We start from the raw sequence: 24,316 nt of genomic DNA, 5'->3' as shown, positions 1-24,316 counted from the left end.
GTATTTCACTAAAATTAATCTTAAAAAAATGAGCTTTCAAAAAAATGTACATTGTGACACCTTGAGCATTTACGTTTCCATCAAATATTGCCCTTTGTAGACAATTGTCATATTTAAAAGTTGTTTTTGTCTCCTCAGTTTTACCGAGCAGAAGTTGAAGCTCTCCATTCTTCAGGTATGACAGCGGTTGTTAAATTCATTGATTATGGAAACTATGAAGAGGTGCTACTAAGCAACATCAGGCCCATTCAGACAGAGGCATGGGTACGTGATCCAAATTCTGTACGGAGGCATAAGCTATTTTGAAGAAAATACATAGCTCTAAAAGATTAGTCATAGCAATACAAAATTTGCCAGTGGAAAAAAATATTTTGAATTTGCTTAAAACTGGCTAGTCCCAAAGTAAGATTCTAATTAATTGCATTGACCTACAATAAAAATGAATGCATTGGAATTAACTTTTCTTGTGTAATGCTTTGTTATAGTATGCTTTGGAAATAGGTGCCGTTTTTTACGTTTGCAAGTTTTTATGCATATTTTGTTCCTTTCCAGTTTGTTCCTTTAAATTTGACTAAATTACATCCAGCAGTTGTCAAATTTAAATCTCTGTTGGATACATGTATATTCTTTATTATTTTAGTTACACATCAAATTAAGAAAAACACTTTATATATGAATTCATGCTGCATTTACTACATATATATTTACATATGTATATGTACAGATTAACTGTAATATCTCTGTCTAATAATTATTTGATTTTGTTGCCAAATGTATGTCAAAGCTCTGTGATAATTTTGATGATGTAATTTAGAACTATTGGCCTCATGGGAATCCATTTTATATAAGGACTTATATGACTATATAGATAGATTCTCAGCTACATTTCAGGAAAAACAGGAGGGCAAGGCATATTAAAATTAGTTTCAGATAGTTATTTTTTTATTTCCTTTCTCCAATTTATAGGTAGCTAATAATAAACATATTATTTTTAAGTCTAATTTGTTTCTATTTCTCTAAAATACCAAAATATACTATGAAATTGTATTATCCAGACATTAGCCTTATCATTGAAGTACAGTGTTTTCTCGTTTGCTGACTTTAGTTTAGTTTAGTTTTTGGTCTTTGATGTTTTTCTGTCACCTCCTCAGTGTCACCTACCCCCCATCCCTCCTCCCCAAAAGAAATAAAACTACAACAAAAAGCCTAGTACCAGTAATTATGCTTTGGGCCATGGAACTTTATTCTTTACCTTTTTATTTAAAAAAAACTATCATTTTCTAGATAATTTATCATTTCATATTTTATAGTATATTACTAATGGCTCATATGTTTAATTAAGAGATCTTATCCCTCACTCTCATTGTCTAAAGTTTAGCCACTTTTTCTCTAAAAGACTGAAATACCATCGATATCTACTTTATGTCTTTTCTTGGAGAAACCTGATGTAATCATATCTTTGCCCTTCTGATTCTCATATGACTGCTATTTTCATTCTCTTTTTTCCATTAATACCTCTTAATCTTACTTTGATGGTAAGAGTAATTATTTAGTAAGTCTGTGTTTTGAGAAGATGAGTCCTGGTTTGCTGTTCATACTATGCTCTCAAGTGTGTTTAACTATTACAGTCAAAGAGTCAAAATAGAGTTTTTAGCTTTAGGTTTTTTAAATTTTTTAGAGGATTTGATAAGAGATTGATTTTATTCTTTTCTCCCTAGACAAATATTTAGTTTCCTTACTTCACCTCTTTTCTACTTCCTTTTTCTGTTTCAGGGTGGCCATAACTGATGAGCACATTTGTCATTCCTCACTGTAGCTCTTCCATTGAAAGGTGTTTGGTACTGAGTGATCATTTTCTTTCTACAGTCAGTGACTTTTCCTTTCCCCCCTTAATAGTCCTCGTTGTTTTATCATTGATTTTAAGTCCATGTAAATTTAGCTGGACAATAACTTTATCAGATGTCACAGCCCATGTAGCGATTCTGAACCACAACAATATTTTCATATTCTTCCTACCCATTTGTGAATATTCATCTATGCTTTATTCTGTTTTTTTACCTATTTACTTTTTTGCAGTCAACTTAAAAATCTTTTATAAGATCCCTCAACTATTTTACAGAAAGAAGCAGGATAGAATCACTAAGTATTTTGGATATTTTCTCCTGTGATTATTGATATTTTATGATTTTACATAAATTAATATAACAGATATTTTTGGATCATTAACATTGTTATTGGGGACAAGATCATTCTTCTTTATCTGCCTGAATAACTGACTGAGTTTGTAGAAGCATCTCCTTGACATGCAGAAGCCACCAGCTTAACAGATCTTCATTCATCTCCATTTTAAAAAAATACATACGTGCCTTTATCCATAAAAAGCCCCTGAAGAAAAAGATTGCATGCAGTTGTCAATACATTTAATGTAGAGTTAGTGTTGAGTTCTCTTGGCCTCCAAGAGTATTAATGTTGGGGTCTATGGGTACTTTTTCTTTTTGTAACTGGAATTGTGCCAAGTTTTAATTTAATCAAAAGCAAACATTCACTAGATCAATAAGAAGATAATTCTAATTGGTAAGTCCCACTAGAAAAATTAAAGGGCTGCAAAGGTACAGTGAAGTTTCTAGAAGCTTTAGCATAGTTGTTCAGTCACACCATGGATTGTGTAATTTTTAATTTTTAACTCTTGCACTATTTTTAATTGTGAAATTATATTGTATCTTTTATTAAGGTGTTTGTTATTGGTGTAAGATTTTGGAAGAACCTCGTTTTCCTAAATGTAGCAATTATCGTTCATTGAAGAGTTTTATAATAGTTTTCAGGGAAAACAACCCAAAAACCTGCATATAAACCAAAAGCTTTTGAAGAAATCAGTTGCCTGTATTGTCTCTTAAAGGCATAAGGATAAATCATTAAATAAAAAGCATGAAATATGAAGAGACCCAGTGACTAAGTTAATAGTCTCTTGTATGGAAAATTAAAATAAAAATCAATTTAATACTTTAAGGGTTAATGTTTTTTTCGTGAGGTTTAGGAATTATTCACCTTTGCTCTGTAGACTAAATACTTATTTTCCCTTTCCATTTGGACTCATCATTTTACTTCCAGAACATACTGAGTGATGGTATTTTAGACGGTGAAAATATATGCTCTGGTTATGATTAAATACTTTATTTCCTCCAAAATGATTCAGTAAACTTTTTGGTAAGTCATCCTGATTTTTTTTGTGTTCTAGCTAGATTTCACCTGGTTCTTTTAGCTGTTGTTAAATATTCTCTTTTAATTTAGTGTCTTTATTATAGTGAACTCTCTAACTATCCCACATAGTGTGGGGTTCATAACTTATTCTTAACTGGATAAATGCTCTCACTTTTCCCCCCCAATGTTCTTTAAACATTGTATGATTTTCCTTAATTTTCCAAAGTAAATGAAGCATTAGGGAGTTTCTTATTATGTGTAAAATTATATAGGAAGAAAAGTGTAATATTATATTCTATTGCTGATGACTGTATGAGAAAACATTAGGACCAGAGCAAACTGCTATTTGTGTTTCCTGCAGGCCCTTTCCAAATTGGTTCCTTTTAACTCTAAAACTAATACCGGGAAACCAGTAAAAAGATGCCACAGGCAATTTGGAATTACTCTAAAATACCCTGGCGCTGCTGCTGAGACAAACCTTTTGTGTTTTTAGAGTAGTTGCTTCTGAATCGCTTTCCTAAGCCTGGAGAGACACTTGTCAAGTCTTGATTTTCCAGGTATTTTTATGACCTGGATTCTATGGAGGCTTTTATATCCCAAGAAATGTTTTAGAACTTGTTGGTTTCTAAACTTCTTTTTTTTAATAAATTCATAGTACTTGTTTCTTAAAATCAGGAAAAGATCTGGTTCAGTTGTTGTTCCGATGAAAATAATTGTGATTATGTAGATAATGCTTAGTTCTAAGGCCTTAGCATACACACCATCTTGGGCATTAATTCTGGACAGATGGATTGTTATTATCTTTTAGATGATCATCCTGTTTTAAATGTTCTTCTGTATTCATCTATTCAACAAATATTCATTATACGTCTATTAGGAGTCAGGCACTGCTGAAGGTGAGGGGTATAGGTTAGTGCACAAAACACACAAAAATCCCTGTGCACTGCACGAAGTTAGAAGAAAGTTATAGTTCCAGTTATGTGAAACAAACTTAAATATCTCATGAGGGTCTTTTTTCTTTCTTCTTGAAGCTTTAAGATAAAATACAAGTGGAAAAAATCTTGTTTACTGAAGTTGTAATTTAAGTAATGTTTAGGTCTTTATTCCACCTTAGTTTGAAGATAAAATTAATGTGGAAGAAAAAAGTATGACTAAATGAATTTTATCTATTTTAAAAGTTATTATCTATTTAAAAAGTAAAATTTGTTTTTAGGAGGGTTTGGGTTCTTTTTTTAATAATTATGATATATTTTTTTTCAGTTTTAGTATACTTTCCAAAAAAAACAATCTCAAGTTTTACTTTTGAAGTAACTTTGCACAATATTTTATAATGACATCCTTGGAGCACATTTGAAAGTTATCTTTTCAAATTCAAATGATGTTCACAAAAAAACTATAAATTATTCTATCACTAATAAAAATATTAAAAAGAAACATATAACCAAAAAAGCCCTAAACTATTTAATGAGGAAGGAGATTGAGAGTTATGATACATAAATTAATGAGTTAAAATGGATTCTAAACGTATTAGAACAAGGTCATGTTAGTAATTTTAATGATGTAGTGATAAAGTTAGGCTATAACTAGTTTGTATTTTATATCAAAAGATCATAATAGATATTAAAAAGAGAACAATTGTTATAGAAATCATTAACTTCAAAGGAAAATTAGAATTATGTAACAGTGAGGTTCTGCCAATTAGTATCCAATAAAAAGTACAAGCACGTATTTGGTCATAGTCCAGAGGTTTTTCATTCTTGCTGATAAATTCTTAAACAAATTAGTGGGTATAATTTACCATACTTAAATTTCTGCACTAAAAGCGTAAGTTGATTAAGGTCACTGAAATACTGAAATACATTTTCTTCCACGAGACATATTTCGGGAAAGTTTCCTTTCAAACATTGTCATATGAGCAGTGCTTATTGTGTTTTGTTTTATTTTGTTGCGTTGTAAACAGTTAATCAGAATGAAACTGTACAGCTAGCTTAGCCCCATTTAAGAACATAATTTTCAATCACAAGTGATGGAATTTGGAGATTCCATGCAATATCTTCAAGCTTTGATTTAATAAAGTTTGGTTGTATTTGATATTCTTTATTTCTTCATCAATTACCCAGCCTTTCATAATTCCCACCAGAGGTTGTAGAACATACAAGTCTTTACTGGAGATATGAAAGCTGTTCACACAGAGCCTTGTTTTCTTCCAAGGGTCAGTTTTTGTTTTTTCATTTAGTTTACTTACCAGGACTTTTAAAACTGCAATTTCAAACCTCACTGAATTTTACCATTCCTTCGCATATAATGCAAAAGATTTACTAATTTACTCACTTCACAGGAAATTAACTAGTAAAATAAATGAATCTGAGGAATATTTTCGTTTGGTTTTATTTCTCTGTTCCCAAAGATGTTACTCATATTGGGCATGTGCCTTGACTAGACACTCATGTCAGTACATTTTAAAGATTGTTATAAATCTGAAGAGGCATTCTTGAATTAAAAAAATGCACACAGTTCTATTTTAGTTTCTAGTAAATTTCTGTCCCTCTTCCATCTGCACCTAAAAAAGCAGAAAAAGAATGTTGCTCATTGCACCACAGACTTTATTCGCTTTCAGATGGAGCCCCCGCAGCACATCTTTGAAGTCCGTGATTGTGAACCTTGATGGTGATGGGCTACACGGGGAATTGGGAGACATATTTGATTGCATACCATAGTCAGATGTCAGTTGTCCATTCTCTTTTTTAATTTTACATGGTCATCTTGTGTTTCTACTTAATACTGTTTTTCTGTATTCTTTCTTTGGTCATCTCATTTATTAGTCATCTCTCCCAGTTTTCACTCTATTTCCAAAACAGCCTTGTATCCTCTTGGCTTTTTTTTTTTTTTTACCTTTAGAAGGTGGTATCTCTTGATACCACTTTGATGTATATAGATTACCCTTCCTACTGATCTTAATTTCTGAACTTTACTGGACCTGTACTGTTTATTCTAGAATTATGAGCAGTAGGCTTCACTGTCACATCTCTAGGAAAGAGTGGAGTGGGTATGTCTCCTTGTGAGAAATACTCTGGTGTTATAGAGTTTCCCATTCCATAAACTTGAGAACTACTAGCAAGAGTTTTACACATTGACTTGAAATAACTCCCTTAGCAACTGTCATTGACTGAGAGCTCCATTCAGAAGGGAAAGGAAGTACTACAACAGTGAGTACATTTTATTTGCCTTAAAAAAGAAAACTCATGTAGTTTATTAAGAGTAAACATAATTGAAGAGGCTCTAGGTAAGCAACTTAGACCACCATTAGAATACAGAAGTCACTAATTTTCTGTGTATATTTTTTAACGTCTAGTCCATCTAGCTCAGGGTTTTCTGAAGTGTGTTCTGAGAACATTAGTTCCACTTTCCAAATAAATTTGGAAAATCCTGAGTTAAAAAATCACGTGTGCTTTTTTATTATGGGACTTATCAAGACAATATGTATTTTATTTTGTTTTGTTTTTTTCCATTTGTTCAAGTCTTCTGTAATTTACTTCATCAGTGATTTGTAGTTATCCTGCAACCTTGCTAAATCACTTATTAGATCTATGAGCTTATGTTCATTTGCTTAAAGTGCTTTATTTTTTATTATTTTTATTTAGAAATTACAGTAGAACATTCACATCAGTGCTGTATTTTAATCTCTAAGAGAGAGAAAATAGTGTGTATTGCTTCACAAACCTATTTGCTCGTGGAATTCTTTCTTTTTTTTTTTTTAACCTGTTACAGAAAGTCTGTGGGATATATTTTGGAAAAGATCTTAGCTATCTTGTTACCTTCTTTCTAGTAAATTTCCCAGCTTTAAAATAGGATGAAGATTTATGTTTAAATATATTGTTTTAGATGTTCCAAACTTATTAGTAGCATAATTCTATTTTTATGTTACAAATAGAGACTAAATATATAAAAGACAATTTTCTCCTCAAACGTGTTTTAAGATTCTTAACCTTTCTTTAAATAGAGGACAGAATATATTCCTGAAATTTTAGGTCCCTTCTAAGTACTTATGTCATTAGTAATAGTGTTTTATTACATAAAAATAAAATTAAGATCTTATTTTACATATAATTATACATAATTCACTGGTCTTTTAATTTTATTTTAACTTAACTCTAATTCTGAAAACTTCTATGTATTAACTTTTAGAAATTGTCATTTGTGAAGACTACCATTATAGCTTTTATAATATTGCTATCCTTCTCTGTAATTCTCACCTAATAACCCACATGATATTTACATGTTCCAACAGTAAGGCATTTTCACCATTTATTTGGGTTTTGTATTTGTTATTCTCCAATAAACTAGTCTAAGGCAAAATGTGAAATCCCTTTTTTTGTTAAGATGACATTTCAAAAGAAAGTGTCAAAGCAAGTTAATTCCACTGGGTAAATGAACATTCTTAAGTGAAGGAGAATCCTAAAAGACCGAAAATTCTATTTTGTTTCAACACTTATATTGATTTTTTACTAATATGCTGGTATGTTCTAACTCTTCTGAATAATATTGTTTTAATTAGTTAAAAGCTTGTTTAAAACCTCCTAGAAAATAAGCAAGCTCTTATACTTAACTGCTCTTGAGCTCCTGTTCTTGTTTTCCTGGTAACAGCGGTTAAGTGAGATGAATTGGTAATCTTGGATATAATTCCAGAGCTCACTTGAGTGATCTGGAGGGGGAAAATTCTTATTTTAAGAAACCTGCCCTTTCCAGACACTTATAATTATAAACAAGGGCAGAATTTATGGTTGGATAATAGCTAGTGGAAGTGCATAGGAACTCTATAAATAAGCGGTAGATACATACTCTAAGTACCAGTCCTTTTAGAGCTTGAAGGGATTAGAATTTTAAGTGAGCACATGAACTGGCTTGATAACTAAAACAGTGGAAGGAGGTCAGAAATTATGTGTTGAATTATTTATGTATTTCTGGTGGTCACCTTTATTACTGAAGAGTCCTTTGTCAGACATCAAGCCTGAGCATAACAGTTTAATAGGATAGTTTTTCAATAAATATTATTTGAATGTTTTTTGTAGCAAAGCTACTTTAGAAAATAGATTGTCCTATATACCCAAGGGATTAAAAGGATAGAAGTAGAAGATATATTTCTTTCCTTCCAGGAGCCACCTAATAAATATTAATAAGGCCTCCATCAGACTGAGATGGGTCCAGTCTGGGAACCATTGTTGGCATGGTTCTTGATTACAATTTTGTTATACATGTTAAACAAATAGGATAGCGGGAAGAAAGTAAGTGGGGAAGGCTAACATTGGCTTTTCGAAACTAGTATTAACTTTTTAACAACTTTTATTGGCATTTTTATCTTGCCTGAGGTATGCTCATTTTTTCCCAGATCATGTGGTTAAGAAATTAGGGGAAGCCCTCTTGATCATGCTTAACCAAGAGCTTATTATACAAAGTAAGATATTAGGAGTCAGTTTTATTCTGTTTCTGTATGGTTCAAATTTTAAAATGTATAGACTTGTGTTCTTTTTTTTTAATATTGGCAGCCATTTTTGGTACTATTTAGTGAATGATTTAGGAGAATATAATGATCCTTTTATCTTGAAGAGACTTATGTAAATAAGGCTGGAAATAACATGGAAAAAAGTACACTAATTTTTTTTTACCTCACGAAGTGATCAGAGAATATAAATATTATTATTATTATTAGGAATTCCTGAATTGTGTGTGCAAAACAATTAGATTTTTAAAATATGGAATTGAAGTCTTAAAGCAAAGGGAAAAGAGAGGCATATCGAGAACTTGAGAGTGTTAGTACTTACTTGAAGTTTTTTGTTTATTCTAGGTAAACATTTCTTTCTCCTCTATTTTGTTCCCCTTCTCTCCTTTTCCTCTTCCTCCTTATCCAGACTCCTCCTCCTTGTCCCCTTCCTCTTTTGTTTTTATGTTTGAATATTTGCCTTTTTATTCATCTTAAAGGTTTCACGTGGCTTTTAACTATTAGATTGGGTATGTTCCATATCAGACAAGGCTGATCCTCAAATGAAGTCTGGTAAAATAGGGCATCTTTTCAAGGTCAAAAAGCTTCTAAAAGCTTTGGGCACAAATAAATTGATATTCCTGGCTGATCTTTTATAATCCCTGATTATAACTGATGCTTATTTAACACCTAGCCCTACTGATAGTAGTTCTCATAAATGCAAAGACAGTTAGAGACTGAAATGTACTATAGCTGAGTACAAAAAGATCTAGAAATGGTAAAAAGTTGGTTATATGCCTAGTTGATTTAAACCATATCCTTGCATTCTTAAGAAATAAGCAAAGAAGATAAAAATTTCTCACTGAATGTGTTTAAAACTTACTAGAAATGGAAGTAATCGAGATCAGAAAATAAAATATATAATACCCTAAGAAAAATTAAGGAACTATTCAAGAAACTAGAGACTGGAAACTCTAAATTTTGTCCTAGAAAATTAATTATAAAAGGCTACATTAGAAGCATTTTGGATATAATTTAGAAGTGAACATAAGATTTACATCTCAAGAAGAAGGTACGCTTTCCTATTAATTTGTTGAAAATACTTAAAATTGGCTATAAAAAGACTGAATATTCTATCCATTTTAATGATTATAATTGCTTTAGTGAAAATAATCGCTGAGGGAAGATCATTAAGATAGAAAAAAAAGGGGGGCCATAGAGTAGGTTAAATGTAGAATTGGTATCTTGGTTCTTAGATATTTTTCAAAATAATTTTTATAATGGTATAATTTGAAAGGTTTGACTGAAACTGCTAAACAAAAAATTTCAAACAAATTCTTTTAATAATTTCATTTACAAAAATAAGTTTTGCTTTCTGAAATGAGATTTAGTATACTTCGAGATTCCAGTAAATTTCACATCAGTGGCAAAGTACTGCCAAAATTACTTCTGACATCATTTACTACTTACAGCCATTCTTGAGCCCAAGGCTGAGACACATTTTCAGATTCTGTGTGCTGTATCCTGAGAGAATTTGATGAAAGGGGGTCACTGCAAGAGTTAAATGTTTGCTGTGCTTGGCCCTTAAAAGAAGGGGAGAGGGCAAGGCTGGTCTTGGGCAAATTACTTCCACCTCCCTTTTTGCCCCTGCTTCAGCTCCAGGGGAGCTGGAAATGCACAGGAGGAATCAGAAGACCTGGGTCGAGTCCCGGCTCTGCCACTTACTACCTGTGTGACTTTGGGTAAGTTACTTAATATCTCGGGGTCTCAGTTTCAGCACAGGGTTGTTCTGAGGATTAAGTAATATAATCAACGGAAATGGGCTTTGTAAACTCCCAAGGTGTATAGAAACATACCTTTTTATTATCAAAAGCTTGGCCTTCCTCCCCATTCTATAGTATAGTGTCCTCAGCTATGTTATTTTTAAAGCAACTCAAAGTGACTTAATTCCTTTTGCTTCTCCCTGTGTCCTCTCCATATTGGAATTCGTATTCCTATCCTCTGCATGCTTCAGAGTTAAGTATTCCAAGAATATAAAACCAGTCTAGTTAAATTAATTTCACAGTGAAGTGTGGATTACTGTTACCCCTTCTTACCCTTCACACGCCTATGTGCTTAGTAATGTCAAGAATCTAGTGCGTGGACATTCAGACAGTGCTGGGGAGAAAGGTTTTTGGCAGAGGGAAGTCCTTTAAATCCTGTTACCCAGATCACATCTGCATGAGTTAATAAGGTTGACTGGGAAAATGGGAATACTTTGAGCCTCTAGTCCTTTCTTTTTCTCTATGGGGAAGGAGATGGAAATAGTTCAGAATTTAAAAGTTCTTCAGAAATCTTATTGAAAACCTGGGTGCTTAGCTTGAGGAATCATCATAGAGAGAAGAAGCAAGGGATTTAATAGGCATTTCTTTGGTCAGCTCTTTGAGTTATATCTGACTGGGCCTCATCTTTGCTTCTCAGTAAATTAGGTTCTAGCCCACCCTAAGCCAAACTGTTTATAATGCCTATGATCTCTACCGGGTGCTTGGTTTATAGAGGCTTTGTAGAGCTCAGGAAGAAAGAGAACTTGCCTTCTGGATCACATCTGGTTCCAGATCAAGGGATCTTTATGAGGGCCTAAAAAGACATTATACCTCTACTTGGTCCAGCCCTCCCCATAATCTAAGGATGCTTGATCTGGCTATGTGTAAATAATAGTAATAATAGCCACTTACGTGAACTGCTTGCCATTAATGCCTAATTATCATGGAGCACAGTAACAGTTAATCATGCCATGATTAGATTAACTTAAAGATTTCATTTTGTTTTATTTTTATAGCCTTGAACTGTTGACTTACGCTCAATATGGTTTCTTGCTGAAGTAGCAGTGTCATCTTTCATAACTAAAAATTAGAGAGAAATATTGAACTCTAGTAGTATTCAAATGCAAATTGAAACAATTAACCACAGTGTTAAATGTATGAGTGAATGGGGTAGAATTAGGTAATGTTCATGCTGGCAAGGATGCAGTGATGTGAGTACCTCATACATTGGTGCTGGCAGTGTAGATTGATGTGATCCTTCTGATTTTTTTTTTTTTTCCAAACCTTAAAAGTGTTCATACCTTTAAACCAGTAATTCCAGTTGTTAATCTCTCCTAGGGAAAGAACAAAAGAAATAAGCTAATTGCTGAGAGATGACCATTGCAGCATTACAATAGTAAAAACTAGAAGTTACCTAAATGCCTAACAATAAGAGAATGGTAAAATAAGTGATCTTCCATCTGTTGGATGAAATATTTTACAGCTCAGATGAAAGATCTTGATGAAGGCTGAAATATCAATGGAAATATTTATGATGAGTAAATAATAGCAATGTATAGATTTGAATGAGAATATACTCAAGGTAAAGTGGTTTAGTGTAGTAGAATTATATCTATTCTAAGTGTGTGTATACATACATTTTTTTCAATTTTATAAACTTTCTGTAATTGTATATTACATTTTTTATTTGAAAAAGTAAAAGCAAGCAAAATAAAATTAACAAGAAGAAAGTTGATCATAATTAGGGAATTTTAGTTTTTAAAAAATCTCAAAATTTGCCAAAAGGATCTGAAAATATAGGAGGAAATACATAAGAGTAAACAAAACATCACCTTTCAACTTTTAATTTTGCCTTTGCCTTGAGTGAGGTTAACAGCAACATGATTATGGTTTTTCATGATAAAATACCATCAGCCTTAAACTTGTTCCTTTCTATCATTAGTAAATGAAATACTCCCACAACTAAACGAATAGAGTTACCTATACACTCTTATCACCTACTTTCACTCTATCCACACAACCTGTTTCCCAATTCCTTGCAAAATTCTCCCTTAATTATACTGTTCCCAAAATGCTTACACACCTTCAAAATTTAGTCTCTTCTAAGTGCTTTCAAATACAGCGCAAAATACATTTCTCCTATGAAATATTTCTTTAATTTGTACTTTCCTACCATACATAATTTCAGGAATATGTTACTATGTAGTAGTTATAATATTTTGTTTGACTCTTTGTCCCTGCTTTAGTATTGATATATTATTAAAATATTAAGTATAAAGTGAAATTTTTATATTTGAGGTTTTCCTGTTATCATTGAAAATATGTATCAGTCTATTCCAAAAATCCTTTTTTTTTTTTTTGAGCACTTATTATGTGGCTTTACCTTTCCACCCAGAACAGTGCCGGGCACATATCCTTAGAATGATTATGTGCCAGACAATGGAAATGCATAGATGAGCAGCAGAGGAGCCCAGCAAGTAAGCCAGCATCTGTCTATCATGAGCAGAGCACCAAGTACTTAACTCATTTAGGAACTGGCTCATGGAGGAATCAAGGCCTTCCCAGACTATCCGATTATAAAACAGCAGTGTTCCATCACACAAATTCTCTAGCCCTTTTGCCCTGCTTTATTTCCTGCATATCTTTCTCCTGCTTCCAACCCCTAAGTGAAATCAGTGTGAGAACAGGGACTTTGTTTCAGCTAATACTTAAGCATTCAGAACAGTACTTGGAAAATAAAGCGCCCTCAATAAATATTTGTTAAATCTGGATGACTGAAGTTTAATGTGAGTCTTGAAAGTGTTGAAGGTCAGTTAGGACTTAGCTTGGGAAAAAAAATGTCAGAAAAGAGAGAAGTCTGGGAAATTCTAGAGGGCATGGTAGAGCGAGGTATATTGGCAAGAGTATGGGTGGGTGTAGTAAATGTCAGTAGATGAAGCTGAACCGGCAGCAGGGTCAAAGGATGAAGAGTAAGGTGGGTTATGGTAAGTTTGAATTTTATCCCTCAGAATAGGGACTACTGAAAGATTTTAGGCAGGAGAGTGTCATAATATGATACTTGCTTTAATAGATTATTGCCCTGGGGCACCTGGGTGGCTCAGTCAGTTAGGCATCTGCCTTCAGCTCAGGTCATCATCTCAAAGTTCTGGGATAGAGCCCTGTATCGCATTAGGTCCCCCTGCTCAGCGGGGAGTCTGCTTCTCCCTGACCCTTTGCTCCCTCCCACCCCCTGCTTTTGTGCTTACTGTTTCTCTCTCTCTCAAATAAATAAAATCTTAAAGTGAGAGAGATTATTGCTCTGGTATAGAAAATGGGTTTCAGTGAAAGCAGAGAGCATGGAGACCAATTATTACAATAGTTAAGGCAAGAGGTGAGGACCTTGGAGTCATCAGAATTTAGGCAAAAATAAAGAGTATGGGTGAGATTGCCTAGAGAAAATTTGCGAAAAGAGAAAGACAAGAACTGGAGTCAGACTTCTGGGGAATTTTCAAAGTTAAGGGGTGGGGAGGGGCACTGAGAAGGTGTAGCCAGGGAGCACAGCAGGAATGGGTGCTGAATCCACAATATATAATGCTGGAAACAACAAAAAAGATAAGAACTGGAAAGTACCCGTTGGATTTGGCTATCTGTAGGTGACTGGTAACTAGAATGCATTTCCCGCGGAATGTTGCATGTGTATCACAACTTACGGTTTCTTGAGAATGAGTGGGAAATAAGAAAATGAAATGTAGGCTATTTTGAAGATCTTGGTTGTGAAGATAAAAAGCATAGAGGATGAAAATAAAGAGTAAAAGAACTTAGGGTAAAAACCCAAGTCTGTTTACATCAAAGACACAGTGAAGCAAATAGAGAAGGAGAGGTTGTAAAAATAGGAGTGAAGATTTTTAAAAACCCAGGCTATGATAAGAAAGTGGGGCACAATCACATGTGACTTTGGGGATTTGAGGAACACTAGGGAGAGGAGGAGAGAGAAGTAAATATTGGTGTGGTGAGGTTAAATTGTTGGGTTTCAGGGAAGGAAGCTGAATAATTCTAATGAACTCTCTTCTCTGTGAAGTAAAAGCAGGTCATCAGTTGAAAGCAATGAGGTCAAGAACAGGAGAGGAATTTTGAAGAGCAAAATAAAGATTTACAAACTGCCCAGGAACATGGCAGAGGAAGTTAACCAAGAATGTATTTTCACAGCAAAAGTTTTCAACCCTTAGTAAAAAAAAATCATGTGTAAAAAAGCATACTGTGACAGTTCACCCTGTTTCTAGTCTTTTAGTAGCTACTAGAAGAGGTTAAGTGGATATACAGATAAGAACTTTCCATGTTTATTAAGCAGAAGCTAATAGTTAACCCCAGTTTTTGGTAGAGGTTCTCACTAGGAACCTGATATTTGGAAGTCTGTATAAATATAATGACTATATTATTGCCCTATGACTTCAGCAAAATTCAGTATTGGAAAATCCTCTGTGAAGGTGGGCATTTATGCCTAAACCATTAATATTAATATAATCCTAGCACCATTAACGAAGCTTTGGGGCTTCTTGAACTCATCTTCATGCCAGGTAGTGATGTATTAAATAGATAAAAATGTTAATTAGGTACTTGAACATTCTAAGACTCTGTGTGTGTGTGTGTGTGTGTGTGTGTGTGTGTGTGTGTACACACATGGAAGCACATGAAAGATACTAGTGTTTAAAAACTGTGATAGTTGCCTTCGGCTCAGGGCGTGATCCCGGCGTTTCGGGATCGAGCCCCATGTCAGGCTCTTCCGCTGTGAGCCTGCTTCTTCCTCTCCCACTCCCCCTGCTTGTGTTCCCTCTCTCGCTGGCTGTCTCTATCTCTGTCGAATAAATAAATAAAATCTTTAAAAAATAAATAAATAAATAAATAAATAAAATAAAAACTGTGATAGTTACTAAATTGTTCATTTAGAGAACAAAATAAGGTAGGAAATTAAAGAAAAAAGCCTTTAATCTCATGAGACCTCATCTATCTGTTGACCTATGCATATATTCATGACCTATTCATGGAGAGAAATTTTCCCAACACCAACACAGTTTTAAATGAGGAAATTTTTTTTAATGCTCTTCATACTTTTTGCATGACACTTATAAAGAATTGTCCCCTACTAGCTATGGAAGTATAAAACAAAATCTAAATAAGAAACTAGGTAATCCTCTTAAGAACATATGCTCTTCACCATCATACAGTTTATTTACCAACTACCATGGAATGCTCTTGTTCTGGCATTGAAGGGAATAGCCCACCATGGACATACCACTCCACAATATTGAGAAGGTTTCTAAAAAGAGCCTAAACAATATATAGTCTCTCACTGAGACCAGAGAGAACTTAGAAAAATAGTCTCTCTCAAAGTTTATGCTGCTGAATATGATAACACTCAAACAGAGAAGCATATTACTACTATGAGGTTTATCAAATTATGAAATTAAAGAACATCCCTTGTTTAAAATGTACTGTAGTCCTAAGTTCTTTGGTAAACTTAGGACATTGACAAATATACAACAGAATTATTTGTGTTAACCTAAGCCTCTGAGTATAAATATCTTGGAACATGTAAACGTTTGTATTGGTACATTTTACTGCTTTATTATACTTTCCTTCTCAGTAGTCGTGTTCTCTGGGGAGTTAATTCTCCTTGTCTGTAGATATCAAGATGGGGAACATTCACTTGGATGAATTTTATAAAGACAGTTATTGTATTTGGTAAGCTGGTAAGATTTTCCCCAGTAAAGAAGATTGCCTCTGGGTTCCTTTCTTCATTGGAAGAAAAGTGAACATGTTGCTAATTGACCAGATTTCTTAGCCTCTCTTAAATCACATTGGTTATTAACACCAAAAATTTAACAATCAGTTTGGAAATGTAAAGTGCTACCTAAAGGCTCATTTGCATTGTGTGTTAGGTTTTCAGCCTCTCTCATTCACTGGGATAATATAGTCAAATCGCTTGACTCAAACCAGTGAAAGAAAAACTGTTTATGTTTTACGTGACATTATAAAGAATAGAACTTTACATTTGTGAAGTAGTAATAATAGCGCCCTCTATTGAACACTTAATTTTGCAGCAGATGTTATTCTAAGCTCTTTACTTACATTAATTCATTTAAAGTGTAGTAGCTGTTTATGGAGAATGTAGCCATCTCAGGGCTGTTTGTTCCCTCAGTTGAGCCCTTCAGAGTAGCTAGCATTGTGGATAATTTGTTTTACAGTAAGAATGGTAGCACCTAAATGTTATTATACCTACTTATAAATTTCATGATGTGTTTAAAATGCAAGTGAGGTGGAACACTTGATTTTGGTCTATTTCTATAAACCTCTAAAAGTTTCACAAGTTCAATCTAATTCTCTCCGTCAGCCTCTGCGTCCATTGGGATGTGCGGAAACAGCAACATAACCTGAGCAAGATATATAATCCTTTTTCAACCTTACTTTTGTTTTTTCCTCTGAAAAATAGTGATAAAAATATGCAATTTGAGAGTTGTTGAAAAGATCATGGTAGCTGCTCAATAAATGTTTTATTCAGTCATTGAAAAATTGAAATGCCTGGCACATAGATTCTTAATTACTGTTGGTTCCACTTCTTCAGTTTTCTTTCAAGGCTTTGGAAAGAGCAGCTTCCTTTATTGTCCATCTTTTCAGAGTGATGTTTGCTGACCCTGGACTGCAACATCAGCAGCTGCTGACTGGAACTTTCTGATCAACAGTCGGGTATCCACCTCACATTCTCTCTCTTGGAAGGAAACCCAAACTGCTTTTTGCACCATCTTTTTCTTCAAATTAATTCCTTTTTCTTTCATATTTCTTTTTAAATTTTTCTTTTCTATTACAATGTTACTAGTATAATGAACTTCTATATTAGGACTCTTAAAATGCAGGCCTAAAATAAAAATCCATAAATCTTTTTAAAGTACACTAGTTTTTCCCACAAAATGAAAGAACTGTGTTCCTTTAAGCTAATAGTATTGCCTGCAAAGTTGTAAAAATTTCCATCATTTTCTTTATGCAAAACCATTTTTCTTCACACTTTTGAAGTCCTATGTTTGTAACAGCCTTCATAAATTGGTGACTTCCGTCCTAGCTCTGACACAAAGCTGTTCAGCCCATCCTGCTGTCAGTGTACCTGCTGCTTGACATTGACAGGATTCTTGTCAAAACCGGGGATTGCATAAATTAGTGTTTAACCCTGGGCAGGCTTTTCTCCTCATTTCAATTCAGCTTTTAAAAGACTGTCATGTCCTTATTCATAGATCATGAAAGTGGAATTTGACTATCATCATACACTTTATAACTTTCAGAGTTTATAAACTGTTCAGAATACCATAAACTTTCCTAGTCTTACTGATTTTTCATTAATCCTTAATTAGTAATCCTCAGTTTTAGAAATTCCTGTACAATAATGGCATCATCACTGATTGTCTACTGTCCTTTTCTTCTAGTCCAGAGGATCTACTTGCCTTACTTTTTATTTTAATAAGCAGCTTACATTGTGTGTGTGGTGGGGTGGGGAAGAGAAGAGGGAAGGAGTTTTAAGTTGCATAAAGTCGTTAAACTTTAAATAATCTTTCAGATGAATTTAGAATTTAAAAAAAGTTGATTGTTTTACTTTAATACTTTTCAGAAAAGTACATATTAAGTGTGAAAAACCTAAGAAAATCTCTTGATTCTGTAATACCTCCTAACTCGTCCCTGCTGTCATTGTTCCACTGTGGCTCTATGGACAAGGAGAAATAGTTTCATTCATGAACAAGCAGAACAAAACACATATTTAACAGGAACAAACATTTATTATGTTCTCCCTTTGTATAAGATGATGAGGAAATTACTCTCAAGAGTATATTACCAGTTCGCGTAGCCTGTGTTGAACATCTGAAACAGGGTTCTTGAATTTTAGTAAACCTAGAAATTGTTACGGAAAATATAATATGTTTAATAGCCTTAATTAAATCAGGTGATATATACGTATAATTTTCCTTTACCTAAGTTGACAGAGGTAAGTTCCTCACCCTTATTATTCTTGGAGAAAATCTTTGTGATACCTTTCGTTTTCTTCAACCATCTAACCGTCAAAAATGATTGAGAAGGTCTCCTAAACTTGGAAAGAGAATGATTTTTTTTTTTTTTAGAAAAAGCTAACTCCTCATATACTGAACATTTTGAAATCTCAACATGAGGAAAAGAAATCCATAAATTTAAGCATATTGAGAGTAATTTCTATTTCGGTAACAGCAAGGTGATATGTTATTTCTCTACTAACATATTGAGGTAAAGGGGACTAAATGGTTGAGAATGTGAAGATTAGAGTCCTTCTCTTTAGAACCTGATTTTAATTGGAACACTTACACACCAGGCACCTTGTATAACTCTTGACCTGCATTAATTGATTTAATATCTGCAGGAACCCTCTGAAATAATGACTAGTATTCCCATTTTACACACAAGGAAAACTACAAATATAGCTTCAGAGTCATGAAGTATGTTGCCTAAAATCATTGAGCTAGTAAATTGCAGAGCTGATATTCAAGTTTCAGACTCATTGACACCATAGCACGTGATCCTACATTTTACATGTAAATGAAGATAAATGATACCGAACTATTTGAGGTTTTTTGGAGTAGCGTAAATAAAAATATTCAGCATTGCAGTAAGTTTGTGCTCAATATGTGATATACAATTTTAATTAAGGTATCTTTCAAACATTTAGTTCACTCAATCTTAATTCTCATCAGTTTAGAGAATTTTAAATAAAAAAATGAAGATGTATGTGGGTAGAAGTATCAGCTCATATTTCTCAAGAGGCTAGACAGCATTTTACATGGGGCAGGAAAAAATCAACCTATTCTTTTAAGCTACTATTCTGTTGCTAAGAGAGTTTAATCTCAAACTGAGACACTCTTTTCATCTTCTAAATTTCCCTGGAATCTAGTTTCAAGATTAAACGACATTTTAGCCATCTATTTAGGTGTTGCCCTTTTAGATGGTAGTCCTCTAATTTTCATTATGCAAGAGAATAAATAAATAAATCAAAATAACTTGTCAGAAGAGCTGACTTAGTATTATAGTTATTCAGAATACACCAATGATAATACTGTGCCAAAAATAATATCTTTCTTTAGTATGTGGAATTCAACTGTGGTTAAATTTAAGGTTTAGATTTAGATTGGGAAATTAATTGTTTTCAAAAACAGAATGACATAGACCTATATGTTCCAAGCAGATCCTACCTGGAATATTATTCTGAAAAGTAAATAGAAAAGTAAATATTAAAATGCACAAATGAAAAGATGGTCAAGATGATGGAAGATTCTGGAAATAATGATATTTGATAGGTGATTCCAAGAGTTGAGTCTTTTGCGTCTAGAAAATAGAAGACTAATACTTGCTTTAAAATAGCTTGAGGTCTTTCATATGGCAAAGGAAACAGGCTCAGTGAGAAAATGTAGGTGGAAATGCAGGTCTGTCCTTTGTCGCACAGGACACAGAGCAGTGGAGTTGGCTGCCTGAGGAAGCCTGAGTTCTCTCACCAGAGCTCTCTGAAGGTGGTGGGTAGATCTTGAACCACAAACATCAGATCACTGACTCCTGGGTTACTTCACATTTTTCTAAAACTGTGGCTTTGCTAACTATCCTGTTAATTGGTAAGGGTTTCTAAACATCTGTTATCATTATGTTTCACTAAAGAGAAATATTTTTAGTTCTTTATGCAGACTTTGTTAGTATGGATTTTTAGGTGTGAATGGAATTTAAATGCAGAAATGATGTTTGTCATACTGGGTGCTATCTGCTTTAAGATTTAAATGTTTAACTCTTTTTCCTTTTAGTCTTATGTTCCTTTACTTTCACTAAGTGGGTGAAAACATCAGCAGTGATTTTATTTCTGCTATTAGGCATGGCAATTTTTTCTGATAGTTATATAAAACGTGTCAAGTCACGTGTCCCATCCGCATTCCAACCCTCTGTACTTTTTAATGGCAAAGATCTGGCCTATATTTCATCAATTTGACATGGAGTTTTTTTTCTATCTCTGTTTCTTACATCTATATTAAAGGTCACTGTAGTATACCATAACTGTCTCAAGTGGTCAGTTACATAATGTGCATTGGGCTGACTTTTAGAGTAAGAAGTAGTCTGGCATGATGGTTCAGTAATTATTACTTTCAGAGAAAGATTGGGTTAACCTATCTTAAATTATGTTATATTAGCCTTCACATTTAAGATGTAAAAGTGATATAAATTATGAGAGTGAAGTGATTAACCATTTGTGATTAGTGCTCAAATGTCTTAACCATAAAATATTCTAAAACATATTTGTTCAGTTAGCATGTTTGAGAAAGCAGTTGCTTGTACTCATTGACCTGAAAACATAGCAACATAGATAGGCATTTTCTATTATTAATCATCATTGCTGTACTTCCACTCTTTAAGTAGTCTTTCTAACTGGTTCCTTTTTATAGCATTTACCAAAATTTCAAGGCAAGATATTCGAAGAGGTTGATCATGTTAACTTATTTTTGGCTTCCTCTTAAAATATTCAGATTTTATGCAAATAGTGTCTATAACTTGATTGATTTCAAGAACACTTCTTTGCTAATTTCCTCCCTTTTTTTTGTTCTAGTTGCCCTTTCTATCTGTAATTTAAAAAAAAAAAAAAAAGACCTCCTCCAAAAAACAGAACCAGTGGTAACAGAGTGATTTAGAATATTAAGTTATTAGTTTTAGTGTATAGATAGTTTTTTTTAATTTCCTTAGAAATAAAAGGAGAGCAGGTGGCAAGAATCCTTCTCCTTGCATTGGCTCTTTCATTTTTTTTTCAGTGGCTTTTCCACTTTCCTTATCTGCCCAAAGCAATTTGAGGATACTTTAGCAACAAACTTCTGAATTTTAGCAAAGTCTGTGGGTCTAGATAGTTGGACTGACGTAGGCATGTATATTGTATTGTCAAAGAGTTACTTATTTCAGAATAATAGACAACATTGAAGGCTTATTTCATAAACCCTTTATAGGTATTACCTCCTATAGTTTCCCATGTAACCCTGTGAATTCATTACTGCTTTCTGTGTGAGAAAACTGAGACCAAGAGAAGTTGAGTAAGATGCTTAGAAGTGGTAGAGTCTAAACTCAGACTTAGATCTGACTGAAAAGACTGAAGTCTCAAATACCAATGTCATGGAGTATCTCTCAAGGAAATCTTTGAGTAGATTGGCACATTTGGGAGCAGGATATGCTCTCTGCCTTGATTTCCGGGCAAGCTTTTGGAATCTATTTAACCTTTAGCTAAAACAGCCAGTGAGTTTTAGAGAGGTATATGTTTTTATAAAACATATATTAATTCTTTGGACTTTAGTATTTCAACAAAGATTATGACCAGTAAATGATGTTTATGTTGGGACAGAGGCCTCAGGGCAGAGGCCTTCCTTTTACTTGAAAATAATCTTAAGCTAGCTATTACTAAAAATTAAGCAAAACCGTCTGAAGCAAGATATGTAAATATGCACTATGTGATGCAGTGGAAAGAACTTTGGAGCAGACAGCCCAGGGGTCTTACTCAGGCAGGACCACTTACATAACTTTGGGTAAATTACCGTGAGCCTTAATTTCTTCATCTGTAGAATGGTGAGCTGAAGTAATTCAAAGCATTGTTGGAAGGATTAAATGAGATATAATGCAAAATGTCAGGCACATAGTGGAATAAACATTCATTCCATTTTTCTCTGTTCCAAGTTGTAAGTAAACTCAGGTGTGTTTTTGAATGAAAGAGTGTCTATACTTTTATCATTTGCAATTTGATATAAGGGTAACATATTTACTAGTCTCTTTTTCATATTACATGCTCATAGTTAAAATATGGATGCAGCCTTTTGAAGTTCAGTTCAATTTCCTTGAGTGCCTAAGCTGCCAAAAATAGCTTGTTTACTCTGTGTGAAAGGGTAGGTGGTCTTAATGATATTAGAGGAAGGACTGTGATGAATAGTACTATGCATTGGTTGGCAGAACATAGAGTAGACTCCTTGAACTAGGTATTCAGATGATTTCCTCATGTCTTCTGGAATCATCAACTGTTTCAATTTTTATGTAACTCTAGAAAATGTAGTCTTCTCTGCAAGAAGATCAGAACCACAGTGACGTGTCTCACAGTTCTGAAATACTGCATGATACAGGAACGAAAACATTGTGTTCTGTCAGCCATGCAGTTTGGAATAGTTTTTTAGTAGTTAGATTTTGAATCAGATTTTTTGGGGGGTTCCTTAATCCGTGTTTTTCTTTTCTGCTATAAAATATGTGGTTTAAATAAAGTATTCCTGGACATGGTATATATTAAAGAGATGATCTTAGATCTGTTCTGAAGGGGAGGGAGGCTATAATTCCCTGTTTTGTTTTATTCTCAAATGGTATCCTATTTTACTCAAAGTTTCAAAAACAAAGAAATTAGCCTATTATAAAATTTACTTATTTTGGCTATATATAATGACTTTCTCATATGTTAATGAAACCTGAGATTTTTTTTTTCCTCCTGGGTATGTTTTTATTATCAAATAAGACACTTAGTTCATAGAAGTCAAAAGAAGAGTTTAGATTTTCTCTGTGATAGAAGGCAAAGGTGAAAGGGCTCTGAACTCAGAGTCAGAGGCCTGCGTTTCAGTTCCTATTCTTCCATCAGCTCGCTTTCTTATGTTACTCAGGTCAGTCAACGCAGCCAGTTCCTAGTGTATGGCAGAGGTTGAAGTAGGTGAGGCTTTTAATTTTTGTCCCTTAGGGAGTTACAGAGCGTTGAGGGACTGAGAAAGGGAAAGCCAAGAGGATACTGCTTGCGTACACTCATTCGAACCTGGGCCCATCTATTTTATATTGAAATTCTATATAAAATTTCATTTGAAAGAAGAGTGTCACATTTACCCAAAATAATAATAATAAGAATATTTTTAAAAATTTAATCTGCTCAGATTATCTCCGATTTCCCCTTCCAATTCTGAAATTCGTTATAACTGTATTCCTTACCCTCATTACTTGGGAGCAGAGCGAAGGGCAGACAGGACTATGAATCAGAGGACCTGTGTTCTAGCTCAGGTTATGGTACTACTTACTTGAACAAATAATCGCTTCTTGGTTATTTGGATTATTCTTCTTTACAGAAACTTCCTGTTTTATAGTTTGTGGTTCCAGACTACCACAAGCCTGGTTTATTTTGTGATAAAGCTATAAATATTTATTTGGAATGTATTTCTTAAACAAGAATGATTGGTAAACTAAAGTTAGTGTTGATCATAATACATTATTTTTGTGGACACAGATGTTATCCATAACCTTCACAAAAAATAAAAGCCAATCCAGCTTTGACTTTCAATTTTAAGTTACTCTAATATAGTAGAATATTAGTATAATTAATCTAAAATAGATTACTTAAAAATATTCTAACTTCTACTTTTAGGGTCCATTACGTGATTTTTTTCTTTTTGTTTTTGAATGGGACAGAGATACTTTATTTCACTGTTTGGACTGAAACATAAAATCAAAGGTCAAAGTTTTTCAGTGGGGACAAAAAAATGAATCTGTCAGATTTTTAAAAATGTGTTCGTGAACTATAACACTAAAAAAATTTTTTTTTAGTTTTAAGTATGTTACAGAGGAGCGATACCTAAAGAAGTTAGAAGGAAGAACTAGGTATAAATGTCATTCAAAGATGACTCCAAATAAACTCCTCTATTAAATTGAGCTGTTCATTGTATAAAATGGAAAGAGGTACTCATTCAGTGCTAACAGTTACTAGCTGTGGACTGTAGGAAGTAGTTCCAAGGGTGACCAGTTTTGCCCCCAACTATCCTGTAAGAGAAAT

General features: G+C 33.6%; 1 protein-coding gene across 1 annotated transcript in view; it reads left to right on the top strand.

Annotated features, from left to right (window-relative positions):
• The window catches only part of TDRD3 (tudor domain containing 3), a 163,876-nt gene that overhangs the window by 132,291 nt on the left and 7,269 nt on the right, over nucleotides 1-24,316 (top strand). Inside the window, exon 12 of the mRNA XM_087865105.1 lies at nucleotides 139-264. Within this exon, the coding sequence (XP_087721231.1) occupies nucleotides 139-264 (126 nt within the window). The remainder of the gene's footprint in view (nucleotides 1-138; nucleotides 265-24,316) is intronic.

Source organism: Ursus americanus, chromosome 10 (genome assembly GCF_024610735.1).
Source record: "Ursus americanus isolate L20-20 chromosome 10, mUrsAme1.1.p, whole genome shotgun sequence".
Lineage (NCBI taxonomy): Eukaryota > Metazoa > Chordata > Mammalia > Carnivora > Ursidae > Ursus > Ursus americanus.
This window is presented reverse-complemented; position numbering and strand designations above follow the sequence as displayed.